The sequence below is a fragment of the Bombina bombina genome, chromosome 12, assembly GCF_027579735.1.
Source record: "Bombina bombina isolate aBomBom1 chromosome 12, aBomBom1.pri, whole genome shotgun sequence".
NCBI classification, from domain to species: Eukaryota; Metazoa; Chordata; class Amphibia; order Anura; family Bombinatoridae; genus Bombina; species Bombina bombina.
In genome coordinates, this window is record NC_069510.1 from 110443683 (window position 1) to 110463252 (window position 19570).

Here is a 19570-nt window from a genome sequence, read left to right on the forward strand (position 1 = left end):
AAATGAGCAGAAAATGGGTCTGGTCAGCTTCGTAGCAAATTAATTTTCCTATCCAATTATAAAATGCTCTAATTTAAGAAGATTTTTGTTAAAGGGAAAGTTTCAGACCCTGCAAAAGTGTTAAAGGGACATTAAACTGCTGTACACAACTACAAAAAAAATAGTAACTACTCACTATGTTATTGAATTTCATCCTGTAGCTCTTTTCAAATCAGTCCTCCTGATACTGAAGCCCCGCCTCCTAATACTGGACACCGCCATCTTTGAGCTCAGGTATTCTCACACCCTGTGACAGAAGCAGTGCACACTCACAGATCAATTTTATTACAGCTGTATGATGTGCTTCAGGCTAGTGTGCATGATACACCATGTGAGCTTTACATTTTTTTACAGTGACACAAAACATATTTTAACCTTTTAGCGCTGTTATGGCGTTCTATTCCGTCCAAACGGCGCTGGGCTTTAGCGCCATTAAGACTGAATACAACGTCATAACCGTTTGGCTGTCCTGAAGCCAACCGTGCTTTCTGGCTGTGATGGTTGTTCCGATGTAGACATTATGACCCTGCCATGAAAGGGTTAAAAAGCACTAAATAATATAGACCAATGCAGCCACAGCAAGAATATTAACAGCTCCTGCTTTGTATCATGCACCCTAACCTGTAGCACATAATACAGCTGTCAAAAAGTTGACCTCATTGATATGTAAATGCTACTGCTTCTGCCACAGGCCATATCCTGCTCAGTAACGGTATTCGAGCGCTCAGATTTTAACTTTGTGTATAAAACGGTTTTGTAATAAATGAGAACATGTTTGCAACACGCATTTGTATAGTAAAACGGAAATACTAGAATGGATGGACATAATGTATTAAATTATCATTGCTTGCAAGGATAATGTTAGCTTCAGTGTAGAGGAGATTACACTCCCACCCCCTGCTTCCTCCCAAACGGCTCTCTTCCCTCCCTCACACCCACTGGTCACCACCATCTTAGGTACTGGCAGCTGTATGCCAGTACAAACAAAAAAAGTGTGTATGTGTGTGTATATATATATATATATATATATAATATAAAACCTTTTTTCTGTAGTGGTCCTCCAACCTCCCCCCCCCTTCAGTGATTACTGAATAGGGACGTCCATGCCCCAGATTTTTCTTGTAGCGTAGCTCCCCATCCATCCCTCTCCCTTTATTTTTTGTATTGTAGGACCCTCCTACTCCCTCTCCTGCTGAACCACCAACCCACCTCCTGGATTCCCTTCCATAGGTGAAAGGCTATGATTACAAATATTAACATTTATGAGATGGCAGAAGTAGTACTAAGATACACCCCCCTCCCCCCCCCCAAAAAAAGCGCAACATTTTCTTCATAATTGAAACCTCTATTTGAATTGTTCAACACTCTAGTTTACTTCTATTATCAAATGTGGTTCATTCTTGTGGTATTGTTTGTTGAAGGAGCAGCAATGCACTACGGGACCTAGCGGAGAACATCTTCTGAACCAATTACATTTATATGTGAAGCCACCAATCCGCCGACCATCTTAGAGAGATATGAACCCAAACAGTTTTTGTTCAGGATCCACAGAGCATGTAATAAAAAAAAAAAAAAAAAAAAAAAAAAAAGAATTTCTTCTATTATTGAATTTGCTTAAAGGGATAGTAAAGTCAAAATTAAACCAATGATTTAGATAGGACAAGCAATTTTAAACAACTTTCTAATTTACTTTATCATCAAATTTGCTTTTTGTTCTCTTGTCATTCTCAGTCTAGGTACACTTATGCCAATTTCTAACCCCTTGAAGGCCGCCTCTTATCTGAATGCATTTGACAGTTTCACAGCTAGAGGGTGTTAGTTTAGGTGTTTCATATAAATAACTTTGCGCTCACACACACGTGAAGTTATTTAAGAGTCAGCACTAATTGACTGAAATGCAAGTCTGTCAAAAGATCCGAGCAGTCTGCAGAAGCTTAGACACAAGGTAATTGGAGGTAAAAAGTATATTTCTATAACCGTGTTTGTTATGGAAAACTGGGGGATGGTAAATAAAGGGATTATCTAATCTTTTTAAACCGTAACATTTTTGGCGTTTACTATCCCTTTAATTCCCTTGATATTTGGTGAATACTGGAAGCTAGCAGTTGATTGGTGGCTACACACACCTCTTGTAATTATCTTACTTTAAAGGGACACTCAATCAAAATTAAACTTTCATTATTCAGATAGACCATGCCATTTTAAACAACTTTCCAATTTACTTCTATTAACTAAATGTGCGCAGTCTTTTTATAATTAAGCTTTTTGAGTCACCAGCTCCTACTGAGCATGTGCAAGAATAAGTGTGTATGCATTTGTGATTGGCTGATGGCTGTCACATGGTACAGGGGGAGTGGAAAGAGACATAACTTAAAATTGTCAGAAAACATAAAGAAAAAAAAAAAAAAAAAATCTAGTGCATTTCAGGTAGACGGCTTTTTGTAATATCTATTTTAAAAGATGTTTTGCACTCAAGAATTTTCCTTTCAATCATATAAAAAAAAAGCAGCATTTAAAGAAGATTTTTTTCTTCCCCCAAAAGCAAAAGTGAAATTTAGAAAACAAAAACCCACACACCTGATTGTGCAGTAGAAGAGACAACTTGTATTTCCTGTTAGAGCCAATTGGCTGACCAGTATTTCCTGGTAAAGCTCATAGCCAATAAGCACTAGCAGGAAGTACCTATTTATAACATATGCTGCCCTGCCATATCAATGATAGAACATTAAACAGCATAATAAAAAGGTGGGGAGTAAACATTGCAGTCAAGTGGCTGGTGCAGTAGTGGTGTTGTATAAGGCTAAGAAAAAGAATACAAAATAAAATACAGAAGGTCAGAAAAATCTTTTTTTTTTTTTTTTTATCAAACATTTATTGGTGGTCAATGATGGTAGAAAAAAGTTCTACATAGGATGCATGTGACCAGATCGCAAATAAATAAAACATTGGAGTTCAACTTTGAGACTGTCCCTCCTGTATACCAGACCCACCCACCTTCCCTTGGGGCAAACAAGACAAAAATAATGGTGAGCAGCTGCTAACGAAAAGCAGTAAACAGCCATAAGGCTTAGCATTTGTCTCCACTAGAAGTGAAGAATACAGTTTTATCCATTCAATATTTTCTCTCCATAACAAAAAAGTTCCTGAGTCCAGTATTTACAATATTACAGCAGCCAAGGATACCCCGGATCTACAACTCATCTTTTTCTGTCTCCTCGCCCTCAGGAGGGGGTCCCCCTGCTGCACCATAAAGCTTGCCGACAATAGGCTGGACAATCTCTTCCAATTCTTTCTTTTTTGCTTTGAAGTCTTCAATGTCTGCATCCTGGTGGCTTTCCAACCACTCAATCTTCTCTTCTACTGCCTTTTCGATGGTCTCTTTGTCTTCAGATGATAGTTTGCCTCCAAGTTTTTCTTTGTCTCCTATCTGATTCTTTAGAGAATAGGCATAGCTCTCCAACTCGTTACGGGCATCAATGCGCTCCTTCAACTTTTTGTCATCTTCTGCAAACTTTTCTGCATCAGTGACCATTCTCTCAATTTCTTCTGGTGTCAATCTGTTTTGGTCATTTGTGATTGTGATCTTGTTCTTGTTACCAGTGCCCTTGTCCTCTGCTGTCACCCTCAGAATACCATTTACATCTATCTCAAAGGTTACTTCTATTTGAGGGACTCCACGGGGGGCTGGAGGGATTCCAGTCAAGTCAAAAGTGCCCAAGAGATGGTTATCCTTAGTCAGTGGACGTTCACCTAGAAAAGCAGAACTAGTCATTAGATTTGTACCAACCCAGAAACCAAGACAAAGCCTGGTCCTTGTGTTTTCTATAGTCTTAAATTAAATCAGCATTAGGAGATGTGCTTTACATTTTAGCTAGCTTTAATAACTACTAGACCCTATCCCCAAGGAGACCACCACAAACATCCCCCCACCCCAGACCATTGTTCTAACAGCTTCTTACCTTCATAAACCTTGATGGTGACAGTAGGCTGGTTGTCAGAAGCTGTGGAGAAGATCTGAGACTTCTTGGTGGGCACAACTGTGTTCCTTGGGATGAGTTTAGTCATGACACCTCCAACAGTCTCAATACCAAGTGTCAGAGGGCAGACATCAAGAAGAACCAAGTCACCTTTGGAGAAAAAAAACACAAAATGTTAGCAAGAAATCTTAAAGAAAGCTAAATGACACACAAAGCTGCAGAGGTTAGTGGCAGATTTTACATTTTAAGAGGTTTTATGACGTTTAGAAAGATGCTTAAAGGGACACTGAACCCAATTTTTTTTTCTTTCGCGATTCAGATAGAGCATGCAATTTTAATCAACTTTCTAGTTTACTCCTTTTATCAATTTTTCTTCATTCTCTTGCCATCTTTATTTGAAAAAGGCATCTAAGCTTTTTGGGTTCAAAACTCTGGACAGCACTTTATTGGTGGATGAATGTATCCACCAATCAGCAAGAAAGACCCAGGTTGTTCACCAAAAAATGGGCCACCATCTAAACTTACATTCTTGCTTTTCAAATAAAGATACCAAGAGAATGAAGAAAATTTAATAGGAGTAAATTCGAAAGTTGATTAAAATTGCATGCTGTATCTGAATCATTAAAGAATTTTTGGGTTCAGTGTCCCTTTATGTGTGTTTATGCTAGATACATTTGCTAAATTAGAAGTTAAATATTCAACTTACCAGTGTCCTGATCTCCAGACAGCACACCAGCCTGGACAGCAGCACCATATGCAACAGCTTCATCTGGGTTGATTCCTCGAGAGGGTTCTTTTCCATTAAAAAATTCCTTCACCAACTGCTGGATTTTAGGGATACGAGTTGAGCCTCCCACAAGAACAATCTCATCAATGTCAGACTTCTTCAAATCAGCATCCTCCAGCACCTTCTGAACTGGCTTCATGGTGGAGCGGAAGAGATCCTAAAAGGAGCAGTGGCAAGGTTATAAAATGTTGCAACTTATCTTTATAAATAAATTAAACTAACAGTGCCCTATAATGATGATCTGCTGAGATCTTACATTTCATCTCTGGCACTAAGAAATCTTACCATGTTGAGCTCCTCAAATTTGGCACGGGTCAAAGTCTCAGAGAAGTCTTCTCCATCAAAGAAGGACTCAATCTCAATTCTGGCTTGATGCTGAGCAGACAGAGCTCTCTTTGCTTTTTCAACCTCGCGACGCAGCTTCTGCACAGCCCGATTGTCTTTTCGGACATCTTTGCCAGTTTTCTTCTTGTACAGCTTGATAAAGTGCTCCATAACTCTCTGGTCAAAGTCCTCTCCACCCAGGTGAGTATCTCCATTAGTGGCCACCACTTCAAACACACCATTGTCTATTGTAAGCAGGGAAACATCAAAAGTGCCACCACCCAGGTCAAACACAAGGATGTTCTTCTCGCCTTCCTTTTTATCTAAGCCATAAGCAATTGCAGCTGCAGTTCTAGGAGAAAAAAAATAAATAAAATTGAACACTTTACTACAAGAACAGGAATTTAGATAAGAAACTTTAAAGGGGCAGTAAAGTAACAAAAACCAAGACACTAATTAATCAGTCAGAAAAACTTGCTATTTTACTTCATTCTTTTAGTACCCTTTGTTGAAGAAAAAAAACACACACCTAGTTAGGCTAAGCAGCAGCAATGCACTACTGGGAGCTAGCTGGTGATTATTGCTTGCAAGTACGCCTCTTTTCATTGGCTCACCCAATGTGTGCAGCTAGCTCCCTGATGTGCAAGCCTGCTTATTCAATGGACACCAAGAGAATAAAGCACACTGGAAACATTTTAAAATCATATGCATTATCTGAATTATAAAAAGTCATTTTAGGTTTCGTGTTGAACAAAGAAATTAAAAAATACACAAATAAGGCCATGTGCATCTGGTATATACTACAATGATCTCCAAAAACTGTATATACATGGGAGAACTAACTCAGTTTGGCACCCTTGTCGCATATATTATACAGGCATTGTTACATAGAGTAAACTAAAATACTTCTAAAATAATTTAGAATAAAAAAATAAAAAAAAACTGAGGCCTATACCATCCCAGTGTCCAGATACCACAAATTACAGATCTAGATGAGAATTACTTACGGTTCATTGATAATCCTCATAACATTGAGGCCGGCGATTGTCCCAGCATCTTTAGTGGCCTGGCGTTGGGCATCATTGAAGTAAGCTGGCACCGTGACAACAGCATGAGTGACCTTAAAAAAAAAAAAAAAAAAAAAACGACCAAGATCAGAATTAGTTCAGGATACTGAAAAGTCAAATAATGAACAAGGACAAATTACAGCAGACAGTAAAACGTTTATGGTAATAAGCCTACCTTTCTGCCAAGATAAGCCTCAGCCGTTTCCTTCATCTTAGTTAGGACCATAGCAGAAATCTCTTCTGGGGCAAAGGTTTTCATCTGATCACCAATGTCTACCTCAATGTATGGCTTGGTTTTTCTCTCTAGTACCTAGAAAAAAAAAAAAATATGTACCTCATTAGAGAAAGGACATCACTGCCAAAAAAACAAACACCGGCTGTAGTCAAGAACTTAAGACAGTAACACTTTAGCTGCCCATGGTGGATAACATTTCACAGCATCCTATCCCTTTCTCTGACAGTCAAAGGTTTAGCTTATACAAGAGGAAGTAATTTCACACATACCTTAAAAGGAAGGTATTTTATATCCTGCTGAACTGAAGGATCGTTCCATGTGCGACCGATCAGACGCTTGGCATCAAACACAGTGTTCTCAGGATTTGAAGTCAATTGGTTCTTGGCGGCATCTCCAATCAGACGCTCACCCTCTGGGGTGAAAGCCACGTATGATGGTGTGATTCTGTTACCCTGGTCATTGGCAATGATTTCAACACGACCATTCTTAAACACGCCAACACTGAAAAGACAAAAGTAACAGTGAACATTTAGGTAAGGGAGATAGAAATATTTGCTTTGTGCTCTTGGTATTCTTTGTTGACAGCTAAACATAGGTAGGCTCATATGCCAACTTCTAAGCCATTGTAGGCCACCTGTTATCTCAGTGCATTTCGGCAGTTTTACAGCTAGACAGTGCTAGTTCATGTGTGCCATATAGATAAACATTGTGCTCACTCCTCTGGAGTTACCTAGGAGTCAGCACTGATTGGCTAAAATGCAAGTCTGTGAAAATAACTGAGATAAGGGGCAGTCTGCAGAGACTTAGATACAAGGTAATCAGAAGTAAAAAGTGTATTAATATAACCATGTTGGTTATGCAAAACTGGGGAATAGGTAATAAAGGGATTATCTATCTAATCAACAACAATAATTCTGGAGTAGACTGTTCCTTTAAGATAGCTGGTAATTCATTTTAAATAATTTACATATTTATTATTTTTCCTGGCTAATAAAACTGGTGAACAAAATGCGTTCAGCATAAACGTTTTAAAGCTGTATAATCAATAAGGTGCATATTTGAGGATTATGTTACATACCATGAATATGTGGTGCCCAGATCTATGCCAACCACGGTACCAACATCTTCCTTCTTGTCATCATCGTCTGCAAACACACTGGCAAATACCAGCATCATCAACACTGCAAACCTCTTCATTTTGCTCATGAGATGTATTCACACAAATGAAGAATTTCTGAAGTCTTAGTGTAAAAGAGCAATAATCTGTAGCAAAAGAGAAAAATAAAAAAAATATAATCAATCCACTACATTTATGGCAAATAAAGAAAAACACAAACTAAAGATTCCCTTAGCACAACAAAGGGTTAACGGGCTTAGATTTCAAACTCAGGGGAAATAATGAGGGTTGGACCATTCTGAGCTAGTGACGCACCAGTGCAGATAATAGGGAGGAGAGTGTACAGGGAGGAGCTATATTGATTGCCCTCCTCCTCGCCACCCAATAGGGCTGCAAAATTTAAAGACATTGGAGTCGGGAAAGAACCTTCTAGATACATCATTCTGACACCCATGAAAGATGCACTGGATGCGCCATGTTACAGTTAATCTAAATTGCCAACAAACAGCATCCATATGCAACACACATCAGAAATGATCAATACGTTAGTAAATAATTTCTTATTCTAATTATTTAAGATAAATATATTTCAGCAACATAATATACAGTTTAACTAGCAACAATTAAAAAGGGAAAAGGACTAACAGTCTATTGGATAACAAATAACATTTAACAATGGCCACAGAAAATTTTGCCAGCCGGGTGTGAGTAGATTCATTTTTAGAAAATGCAACAATGTTGCAGTTATTTATATAGCTACTTAACCTATCCAAAGCACACATTAAATCACATAATTTAACATAAAATTGAGTTAGTGATAATTTGTGCAACACTAAACGAAAAAACTAATTTTGCTAAATTTAGGTTAATGTGAAACCAGCTTGTTGGTGTCTATATATAATTTTGCTCTGTAATAATGGAGTTAAACGTATCTAATAGTCACAACAGTATGTCAATTAAATTGTAAAACTAGAATGAGATATAAACACACATTACATCAACCTGGTACATGAAGCATTCCTTACATTTTAGGGGAATTCATTACACCAGTATTTTAGCTAGTAATGTATAGAACAACTTTGTTCCCCCCTAGTAGGAATATAATATAAAAGAAAGACAGTTCAAGAACTACTCATACTATTCTGCACTAACATACAGAACACTAGCCCATCAAAGGGTTAAAGAATGCCCAGTATCAACCAGTTATATTAAAGCAGCATTACAGAGCAAATGAATGTATAGCATGTCTGTCAATCTATAAACAAAACGCAGTAGAGCAGTCACAATGCTGTAGCCTTTATAAGCCATTGAATACAATGAATGACAAATGACATGTAACCATCAGACACACAGGCCAGAGAGATAACAGGATGCCAGCATAAAGCCTGTGACATCTATTAGCTGAATAGTGCACACAGGTAGCTGGCAGTGCCCATGACCACCACACAAAATGACAGGGGCACCCACAGCACAGTGACGATGCAGTCTGGGGACAGACAAAGCCCTTGGCACTGATATCAGAGAAGAACCAGCTGCAAGGCTCTGCACATCTCCACCACGCTAGGTGCCACCTGGGCACATCCTCTGCCAGGGCAACACTTCCAGCAAGAAAACCATAACCGCTACAGCACCCACCCAACCATGGAAGGAACCCATTAGGAAAACCATAGAAAGCAACTTCTCAGCAGATCAAATCCCACAAGACAGTCAGTAAGCCGGCATGACATACCGCAAGGCACCCGCTGCTTTCTCTCGATCTTCTCTCAGTTCGTTGGTTTGTGTTAGATTGACGTACCACGCGCTGCTGCGCTCATTTTATATCTTCCCGGCCGGCTAGGGTCGTGGAGTGCTCTGATTGGCTAACGGGTCGCGTGTTGGAGTTTCCCGATTGGTTAGTGACACCTAACCTGTCCGCCGCCGATTCGCACACGTTAAAATGACATCACACCCCCACCCCGGCTGTGTCTGACGCACTACACGCCTCCCCCTGTCATTCCTGGACCAATCGCAAGCCTAGCCGTGGCAACATGGACTCACGTTATTGGCCGGCTCTGCTGTCACTTGGCAGTGAAGGCTCGGTCTTTTTCTGGAAAGTTCCTGCCTCCTTTAGTTTCGTCAGTATGGCGTCAGACTGAGGCCTAAAGCAGTTATGTGATTATTACACCCCTATTGCATTTACCGAAACCCGTATGTTATGTTACAAGAAACAGCTCAAGTTGCTCAACTATATTACATTGTTATATATAATTATTAGAGATAAAATAAACCGCAAAGTGAGGGGGCTACATCAATATCTCAGTAGTTGTACTTCTCGTACACCGTGGTATTGCAAATGAAATTACAACCCCTAACACAGTGTACCAGTAATATATAAATATAATAAAACAATGCAATAAATAGAACATGAAAAATATAATAAATTTAATACATTTAAAAATAGCACAATGTGCCCCCTCACTTGTGAATATAACAATACAAATAGTATGCAGATTAAAATAAAAATAAAATAAGCAATATTGTGGAGAGCTAATTTATCGCGCGCACGTAATCAGGCGAATTCGCCAGTTTACAGGTGTGCGATAAATAACTAGCCATTACACGTAGCTGGTTATTGCTACCGCAAGCTCGCAGTGGCAATTAACGCTCCAAAAATTAACCAGAGATCAGATCTCTAGTTCATTTTCGAAATGTCCCCCAATTGCCCTTAAATTTCAGTGTAATGGAGTCGATACTAAATTTAAAAAGTTGCATTCTTTTTAAAATAAAAAAATAACTGCACAAAGCAGCTTTTAGGGCATAAAGTCGGCGGGTGTGGGGTGTTAGAAAAATAAAAAGGCAATGAAAAGTGCCTTTACATTGTGGTCTATGGGGACGGTGTGTAACCTGTAAATATATATATGTATATGCTTATATATTTGTGTTAATATGTGTATATACACATAAATGCATGTATATATACATATATACTTAAAAATTTGCTGCGCAGCTTACCCCCTTCGTTGCGCTACTTCTTATGCCCTGTCTCACGGCATCAGAACGAGGCTCCCATTGGAGCGTATGGAAGTGTGCTCATGTGAGTGCAATGCTTCCATGCAATGCGAACGTGAGGTCACGTTCGCATTGCACCTAACTTGTAATACCAGAACACATTTGCGTGCGCTGGTATTACTGAGTGGAGCGCAAATGTTGTGCTCATGTAAGCGATATTTTGCGCTCCACTCGTAATCAGTATAACTGCACATAATAACTGCAGTAAATTATGGAGCTGGTTACCTGGCTCTGAGGATTTGTTATGCTCTGGAACAAGGGGCACAGAGGAGGGCATATGGTGCCTTTATTTTTTAAAGGAACAGTACAATCAGAAACTTTCATGATTCAAATAGACCATACAATTTAAAGGGTCTTTACAGTCCAAAAGTTTGTTAGAACATGTAATTAAAGCACAATTGACCCTGCAAGTTTATGTGGTTAACCCCTACAAAGAGGCAGTTGCATGACCCAGATGTGAGTGACACTGCTGTATGGCTCGTTGGCTATACTCACTCAGGACCAGCAGTTCTCTGTGGCTTGCGATCTGTACTTGAACTATGTGTTTAATCCTTTTGAATGTGATATAACACTTGGGGGTCGATTTACTAAAGTGAATTTAAAGTTGAATGAATAAGTCCCCAGTTTTTAAAAATACTATTAAAACAGGGGCACTTTTATTCATTAAACTTTACATTGCAACATTTTTTTTAAATACATACCTTTTTCCTTAGGAAACCCAGACCGGCGATTCTTCGCTCGCAGCTCCTCTGTACTCACCACAGCAATGACGAAACCGGCTTCCTCCAATCTTGCGTGGCCTCACGAGATGGGCACTCCATGTAGCACGCCATGATTGGAGGAAGCCGGTTTCGTCATTGCTGAGGTAAGTACAGAGGTGCAGGGGGCGGAGGATCGCCGGTCTGGGTTTCCTAAGGAAAAAGGTACGTATTTAAAAACAATGCTGCAATCTAAAGTTTAATGAATGAAAGTGCCCCTGTTTTTAATAGTATTTTTAAAAACCGGGCACTTATTCATTCAACTTTACATTCACTTTAAGCAGCAAATGCTGCATTGACACCACATAGTTTCTGGTCCGCCAGAAACGGAAGTTAAGAAGTAGTGGTCGTACGACCACTGCTCCTTAACTTCCCTGCCACCTAGACATGTGCGTTTCATTTTGAATTTAAATTTGGACGAATTTGTCAAATTCGGAGATTCGGATCGATTCGAATTTCCGAATTACAGTAGCACTGAATCTAACTAATAAATCCAAATTAGTTCGGATTTATTCGTAACATTTGGATGGCCATGGACTAATCACAATTACACTAGTATTGTACTGTATATTAGGTTATATCACTCTGCTATGGGTTACCCCTAATATTACAGTACATAATACTATTCTAATACACAGCACATCCCACCTAACAGATACCGAACTTCCGAATTTACGAATCGAATCCGAACCAAATACATCCAAATTTATTCGAATCCGAATGAATCCAAACAAATCCAAAACAAATGCATTCGAATGTATCTGAATTCGAATCGATCAAAAAACGAAATTCTAAAACATACGAATCGTTCCGAAACAAATTTTTCGCTGCGCACAAGTCTACTGCCACCTTTTAGATGGCGGACTGAAATCATCCCAATTTCATCCCCAGAAATGCTTATGCAATGATAAATGCCAAGAGCGTATGCTGTCGGCATTTAGCGAGTTCGAGCGGACATTATTCGTAACAGCGAATCATATCCGCTCGACCTTTGGTAAATATACCCCATAGGATTTGATGATCTAGCTCTCTGATCTGGTGAGATTAACGAAGAAGTCTCATCAGTACTGCAAGGTCTTCAAAACATTTTAGAAAGGAAAATTGTAGTTTGAGCACTGTTTATCTCGCTCTGCAGAGTTCTGGATGTGAAGGAGAGACACAGACATTACAATATATGCTCAAAAAAGACCCCAAAATATTTTGCAAGATTTTTCTCCATGGCAGTGAGTTTGTTTTTTATTAGGCCCATAGATATGCAGGGTTGCTAGTACTAAAGTTCCATACTATAATGAATAATTAATTAGAACATGTAATTTTTGAACTACAATGTCATTAAACACTAAATGCATGCTAGATAGAATTATGCATTCAAAGAAAAGATTAGTCCATGACTAACACGTAATATGTATTTTTTAAAGTTTTATTAGTTGTTTAAATAATGACAAAATAAGTGTAAAGTTTTAGTGTCTATAAAACAATGGGAGCTGCCATGTTGTAACTTATGTTACCTTCTCTGTTGTGGCCAATTAGGGACAGTTATAAATAGGTCACTAGAGTGTGCAGCCAATGGCTGTGTGGGATATAACAGTGTTCTGCACTTCAATTTCTAACAGGAACTGAAAAGCTCACAGTTTCAGAATAGAATTAAAGGAAAAGGGGGCAAAATAAATAATTAAAGTATTTTGCAGACCTTATATATATATATATATATATATATATATATATATATATATATATATATATATATATATATATATATATAATTTATCATTTTATGTTACCATCTCAAAGTGTTTAATGTCCCTTTAAGAGACTTTTAAAGAGGCTGTCTATAGACACAATACATAATTTTATTATTAATTGTTACATACCAGGGAACTAGCCTGCAACTGGTCCCTATTGTTGCCAGGTGTCCAGTATTGAACTGGGCAGTCTAATATTTTAGCAGGCTGTCCAGTAAAGTCTTTACAAAAATACTAGACCCTAACAATTCATGATTCGAATAGAACATACAATCTTAAACAGCTTTCAAATTTTAAACAACTTTTGCATTTACTTTTATTATCAAATATGCTTTGTTCTCTTGTTATCATTTGCTGAAGGAACACCATTGTACTACTGGCAGCTACCTGAACACATCTGGTTAGCCAATCACAAAAGACAAATGTGTGCAGGCACCAATCAGCAGCTAGGACATGTGCACATTCATTTTCAGCAATGGATACCAAGAGAACAAAACAGATTTGAAAATAGAAGTGATTTTAAAAGTGTCTTAAAATTAAATGCTCTATCTGATTCTTGCAAGTTTAATTTTGACTTCCTATCCCTTTAAATGTCCATTTTTTTTTTAAAGCCTCTGACTGTTTGTTAAATGCAAAAGGCCTCCTATACCTCAGCGCAACCTCTTCCTCCTGTACTTAGTTTGTTATGTTTTGTATTTCATCACAAATCCTTGTCATAGTATACCCCTATCTTTGTACCCAGCGCTACGGAATTTTGCGGCGCTATACAAATAAATGATAACAATAATAATATGGAGTAGAAACAAGTGAGGGGCAGTCAAGGGGATCAAATCACTTCGGTTTACATGGGTTACTGGCAGCCAAAGAGGTAAAATTATTTATTTGTGTGTAACTGGCAGCCAAGGGGTATAGTGACTGCTCAGTTGTGAACAAATTGCATGGTGGGATTAAGAGTGGGGACTAAGGTAGAGCTTTTAGAGGGCATTGTGTGAGCGCCACCTTCTATCGTGACTGACAGATTGTCCAGTATTTCTGTGGAAGACAGCTGGCAACCCTACTGGTCCCACATCTATAAGCTTGTAAGAAGTACATGAAACATTTAAATATTAATTGTTAGGAGCGAAGAATGGCCGTCAAACTCCGCCCCCCTATTGCGTGTATATTATGGTATGTTAACTTTCTCCAATCACAATCAGTGCTGTGCAATTTGAAATAGCTAACTGAAAAATATTAAACATGCACTGCTAAACTGTCATACAAGAAAACAGCTAACTGGACAAGAAGAAAGCTGTGGGCAGAGCTTGGCAGCCATTTTCTGCTGCCAACAAATGGCTATTTTCAGTAAAGAAATGAATTACCACTTACTTTATGGTCACGTTGGACGCCTCATAGAACATCTGAATAATATAGACAAACGTAAGGCTGCACAACAGGTTCAAATGTATAACTCTGGTTTATTGGTAAGTTTAAACCTAGACAGACATAGAGAGGTGGGTAGTCTGACGCGTTTCACGCCCCCTAGTGGCGCTTCATCAGAGACTCTGATAAACTTACCAATAAACCTGAGTTATACAGTTGAACCCGTTGTGCAGCCTTACGTTTGTCTATGTTGCTTTGGGCGGATGGTTCCCGTACCCCTTGGCTTTGCACCTTGCTTGGATGAAGTTCTGAGGGCTGGGGCGTACTGCGCTTGGTGGTGGATGACGTCATCGACCTGCGACACCGCATCTTCTGTGGGACCGTGAGCTGTAGCGGCTGTAATTTCACTTAACATCTGAATAATGACTGCCGTATGACAGAGTGAGGAGTTGAGATTTTACTGCAGATTGAAAGGGTCTGTTTTTATGTTGTTCTAGTAAGAGTAATTTCACTTGCACTTTTTATCTCTTTATATTAAATACTACACTCAGAGGATGTGTGCTGCGCTTCTTGTGCTTTATATTAGTTATTTCATTCAGGGATTGTTTTTGAAACACCACCTTTACAGAAAGCACCATTGACTCTTGTGAAGATCTTTTCAACTACTACATACCAGGTTTTTACCTTGCTCCAAAGAAGGATGACACAATAGTGGTTTATTCTAGATCCCACAGTGGAACAACAGTTTTTTTTTTTTTACTAAGTACTGTGCTTTACATTTGTTTGCACAGTTTATATATTTTTTTCTGTGCAATTTCTATCTTACCACATACTACAGCGTGCTGTGACTTGCATTCTCATATTTGCTTGCATGTACGTATCAGATTGCATGTTATTAACTCATTAAAGGGATACTAAAGCCACATTTTTTCTTTCACGATTCAGATAGAGCATCCAATTTTAAGCAACTTTCCAATTTACACCTATTATCTAATTTTCTTCGTTCTCTTGCTATCTTTATTTAAAAAGCAGGAATGTAAAGATTAGGAGCCAGCCCATTTTAGGTTCAGCACCCTGGATAGCGCTTGCTAATTTATGGCTACATTTAGCCACCAATTCTCAAGCATAACCCAGGTTCTGAACAAAAAATGGGATGGCTCCTAAGCTTTACATTCTCGCTTTTTAAATGAGGATAGCAAGAGAACAAAGAAAAATTGATAATAAAAGTAAATTAGAAAGTTACTTAAAATTTGCATGCGTTATCTGAATCATGAAAGAAAAAAAAATGTATGCTTACCTGATAAATGTATTTATTTCCGGATATGGTGAGCCTACAATGTCCTCAATTACTGTTGGAAATATCACTTATGGCCAGCAGGAGGAGGCAAAGAGCACCACAGCCAAGCTGTTAAAGGGACATTAAACCCACATTTTTTCTTTCATGATTTAGAAATCAGAATGCAATTTTAAACATCTTTCTAATTTACTTCTATTATCTAATTTGTTTTATTCTCCTGATATTCTTTGCTGAAAAGCATATCTAGATATGCTCAGTAGCTGCTGATTGGTTGCTGCACATAGAAGCCTCATATGATTGGCTCACCCATGTGCATTGCTTTTTCTTCAACTAAGGATATCTAAAAAATTAAGCAAAATAAATAATAGAAGTAAATTGTAATGTTGTTTACATTTGTATTCTCTATCTGAATCATGAAAAAAAGATTTTGGGTTTAGTGGCCCTTTAAGCATCACTTCCCTTCCCACAAACCCCAGTCATTTGACCAAATGGAAATAGAAAAAAGAAGTAACAAAAGGTGTAGAGGTGTCTGAGGTTTAGCCAAAATGAACTGTCTTTAAAATAAAGGGTGGGTGTCGTGGACTCACCATATCCGGAAATAAAAAAATTAGGTAAGCATAAATTTTGTTTTCTTTCCTAAGATATGGTGAGTCCACAACGTCCTCAATTACTGTTGGGAACCAATACCCAAGCTAGAGGACACAGATGACTAGGGAGGGAGAACAAGACAGGTATACCTAAACAGAAGGCACCACCTCTTGAAGAACCTTTCTCCCAAAAGAAGCCTCAGCCGAGGCAAAAGTATCAAATTTGGAAAAAGTATGCAGAGAGGACCAAGTTGCAGCCTTGCAAATCTGTTTCACAGAAGCTTCATTTTTAAAAGCCCAAGAAGAGGAAACAGCCCTAGTGAAATGACCTGTAAATCTCTCAGGAGGCTGCTGACCAGTATTCTCATTAGACAAATTAATTATACTTCTCAGCCATAGAGAAAGAGAAGTAGCAGTAGCTTTCTGACCCTTACCCTTTCCTGAGAAGCAAACAAACAGGGCAGAGGACTGGCGAAAATCCTTAGTCGCCTGTAGGTAGAATATCAGAGCAAGCACAATGTAAATCTGGAGAGGTGGGACCTGCCCCTGGGAGGAAAAGTCTTGAATTCTAATTTGTAACCCTGAGATACTATGTCCATAGCCCAAGGATCTGGGACATCCCGTATCCATTCTTGATAAAACTGAGAAAGTCTGCCCCCCACTTGATGCTGACTTAGACTCAGCTGTGGGTTTCTTTGATTGCTTCCCCTTGTTCCAAGACTGATTAGGTTTCCAAGAAGACTTGTATTGTTCCTGCTTGGAAGAGGACTTTCCTCTGAAATTATGAAAGGAACAAAAATTAATCTGACGACCCTTAGGTCTGTTCCTCTTGTCTTGTGGAAGAAAAGACCCTTTACCACCCGTAATATCAGAAATAATTTCTGTCAGACCAGGTGTCAGGTGCTGTGAGGTGTGGGAACTGTGAACAGTGAATCTCAACTGCAGACCAGGTATGAGAATACAATTAAGGTATTATAGTGTGACTCCTGTTATCTTGTTACAGGAGATGCTTATCAGACAGTCAGGCTGCAGTTAGCAGAAGAGCAGCGGATAAGAGGTTAACTGCAATGTGAAGGGTTTTGCCTTTTCCTGAGTAGTTGGCTCACACAGTTTATGAAAAGCTCAGAGGTTAGATGCCTAATATAACTCCTAGGGGGAGACTGAAGACTCAGTGAGGAAGCTGGTATAAGTCTTGGACAAGGCACTAGTGGCAGTGAATACTCAAGAGAGTCTGTTGTAACTGACAGAGGAGAGGTGCTTGGAGCTGCAGCGTCTGTGAGAGAGGAGAGGTGCTTGGAGCTGCAGCGGCAACGTCTGTGGAGGGTGTGAGCGTTCTGACCAATCAGATCGCTGGAACTGCTGTCAGGCTGTGTGCACACTGAGCGCACTGAGAGCGAACGGCAGGAAGCCGCGAGAGGCAGTGAGAGGCTGGAAGCAAAGTAGCCGGCAATCGGTTCCCAGTTTGTAAGAAACTCAACTTCTTTGACAGCGGTTAAGTAGTAGTTAAGGTGAGGTGTTGGCTGATGAATCCGCTGTGGTGAGCAGTACTGAGAATGGAATAAGTTGCAATCCCCGGATAGGAGGCAGTCCGTTAGCAAACCCCTTCCAGACAGATGGGAGAAAACATAATTTATGCTTACCTGATAAATTTATTTCTCTTGTAGTGTATCCAGTCCACGGATCATCCATTACTTATGGGATATTAACTCCTCCCCAACAGGAAGTGCAAGAGGATTCACCCAGCAGAGCTGCTACATAGCTCCTCCCCTAACTGCCATTACCAGTCATTCGACCGAAAACATGCAGAGAAAGGAAAACCATAGGGTACAGTGGTGACTGTAGTTTAATGGAAAAATTACCTGCCTTAAAGTGACAGGGCGGGCCGTGGACTGGATACACTACAAGAGAAATAAATTTATCAGGTAAGCATAAATTATGTTTTCTCTTGTTAAGTGTATCCAGTCCACGGATCATCCATTACTTATGGGATACCAATACCAAAGCTAAAGTACACGGATGACGGGAGGGACAGGCAGGCTCTTTATACGGAAGGAACCACTGCCTGAAGAACCTTTCTCCCAAAAACAGCCTCCGAAGAAGCAAAAGTGTCAAATTTGTAAAATTTGGAAAAAGTATGAAGAGAAGACCAAGTTGCAGCCTTGCAAATCTGTTCAACAGAAGCCTCATTCTTAAAGGCCCAAGTGGAAGCCACAGCTCTAGTAGAATGTGCTGTAATTCTTTCAGGAGGCTGCTGTCCAGCAGTCTCATAGGCTAACCGTATTATGCTACGAAGCCAAAAGGAGAGAGAGGTAGCCGAAGCTTTTTGACCTCTCCTCTGACCAGAATAAACGACAAACAGGGAAGACGTTTGTCGAAAATCCTTAGTTGCCTGTAGATAAAATTTCAGGGCACGGACTACATCTAGATTGTGTAGCAGACGTTCCTTTTTCGAAGAAGGATTAGGACACAAAGATGTAACCACAATCTCTTGATTGATATTCCTGTTAGTGACCACCTTAGGTAGGAACCCAGGTTTAGTACGCAGAACTACCTTGTCTGAATGAAAAATCAGATAAGGAGAATCACAATGTAAGGCAGATAACTCAGAGACTCTTCGAGCCGAGGAAATCGCCATTAAAAACAGAACTTTCCAAGATAACAACTTGATATCAATGGAATGAAGGGGTTCAAACGGAACCCCCTGTAAAACATTAAGAACTAAGTTCAAACTCCATGGTGGAGCAACAATTTTAAACACAGGCTTGATCCTAGCTAAAGCCTGACAAAAAGCTTGAACGTCCGGAACTTCTGACAGACGTTTGTGTAAAAGAATGGACAGAGCTGAAATCTGTCCTTTTAAGGAACTAGCGGATAAACCCTTTTCTAAACCTTCTTGTAGAAAAGACAATATCCTCGGAATCCTAACCTTACTCCATGAGTAACTCTTGGATTTGCACCAATATAAGTATTTGCGCCATATCTTATGGTAAATCTTTCTGGTAACAGGCTTCCTAGCCTGTATTAAGGTATCAATAACTGACTCAGAAAAACCACGTTTTGATAAAATCAAGCGTTCAATTTCCAAGCAGTCAGCTTCAGAGAAATTAGATTTTGATGTTTGAAGGGACCCTGGATCAGATGGTCCTGTTTCAGAGGTAGCGACCAAGGTGGACAGGATGACATGTCCACTAGATCTGCATACCAAGTCCTGCGTGGCCATGCAGGCGCTATTA

General features: G+C 39.4%; 1 protein-coding gene across 1 annotated transcript; it reads right to left on the reverse strand.

Moving 5' to 3' along the window:
• Nucleotides 1–2884: 2884 nt before the first annotated feature.
• HSPA5 (heat shock protein family A (Hsp70) member 5) lies at nucleotides 2885–9389 on the reverse strand. Its single transcript, XM_053695918.1, has 9 exons — nucleotides 9276–9389; nucleotides 7508–7692; nucleotides 6699–6930; nucleotides 6370–6504; nucleotides 6135–6247; nucleotides 5089–5479; nucleotides 4723–4960; nucleotides 3999–4166; nucleotides 2885–3789 (listed from the first exon to the last, which is right to left on the reverse strand). The coding sequence occupies exons 2-9, from the start codon at nucleotides 7633–7635 to the stop codon at nucleotides 3230–3232; spliced, it is 1965 nt and encodes a 654-aa protein (XP_053551893.1). The 5' UTR covers nucleotides 7636–7692; nucleotides 9276–9389; the 3' UTR covers nucleotides 2885–3229.
• Between the last annotated feature and the right edge of the window lie 10181 nt (nucleotides 9390–19570).

Coding starts and splice junctions, on each gene's coding strand:
- HSPA5 (XM_053695918.1), bottom strand. CDS start 7,635: ATGAGCAAAATGAAGAGGTTTGCAGTGTTGATGATGCTGGTATTTGCC. Junction 6,248..6,369: donor AGGCTTATCTTGGCAGAAAG/GTAGGCTTATTA, acceptor TTTTTTTTTAAG/GTCACTCATGCTGTTGTCAC. Junction 4,167..4,722: donor GTCTGGAGATCAGGACACTG/GTAAGTTGAATA, acceptor TTTTCTCCAAAG/GTGACTTGGTTCTTCTTGAT.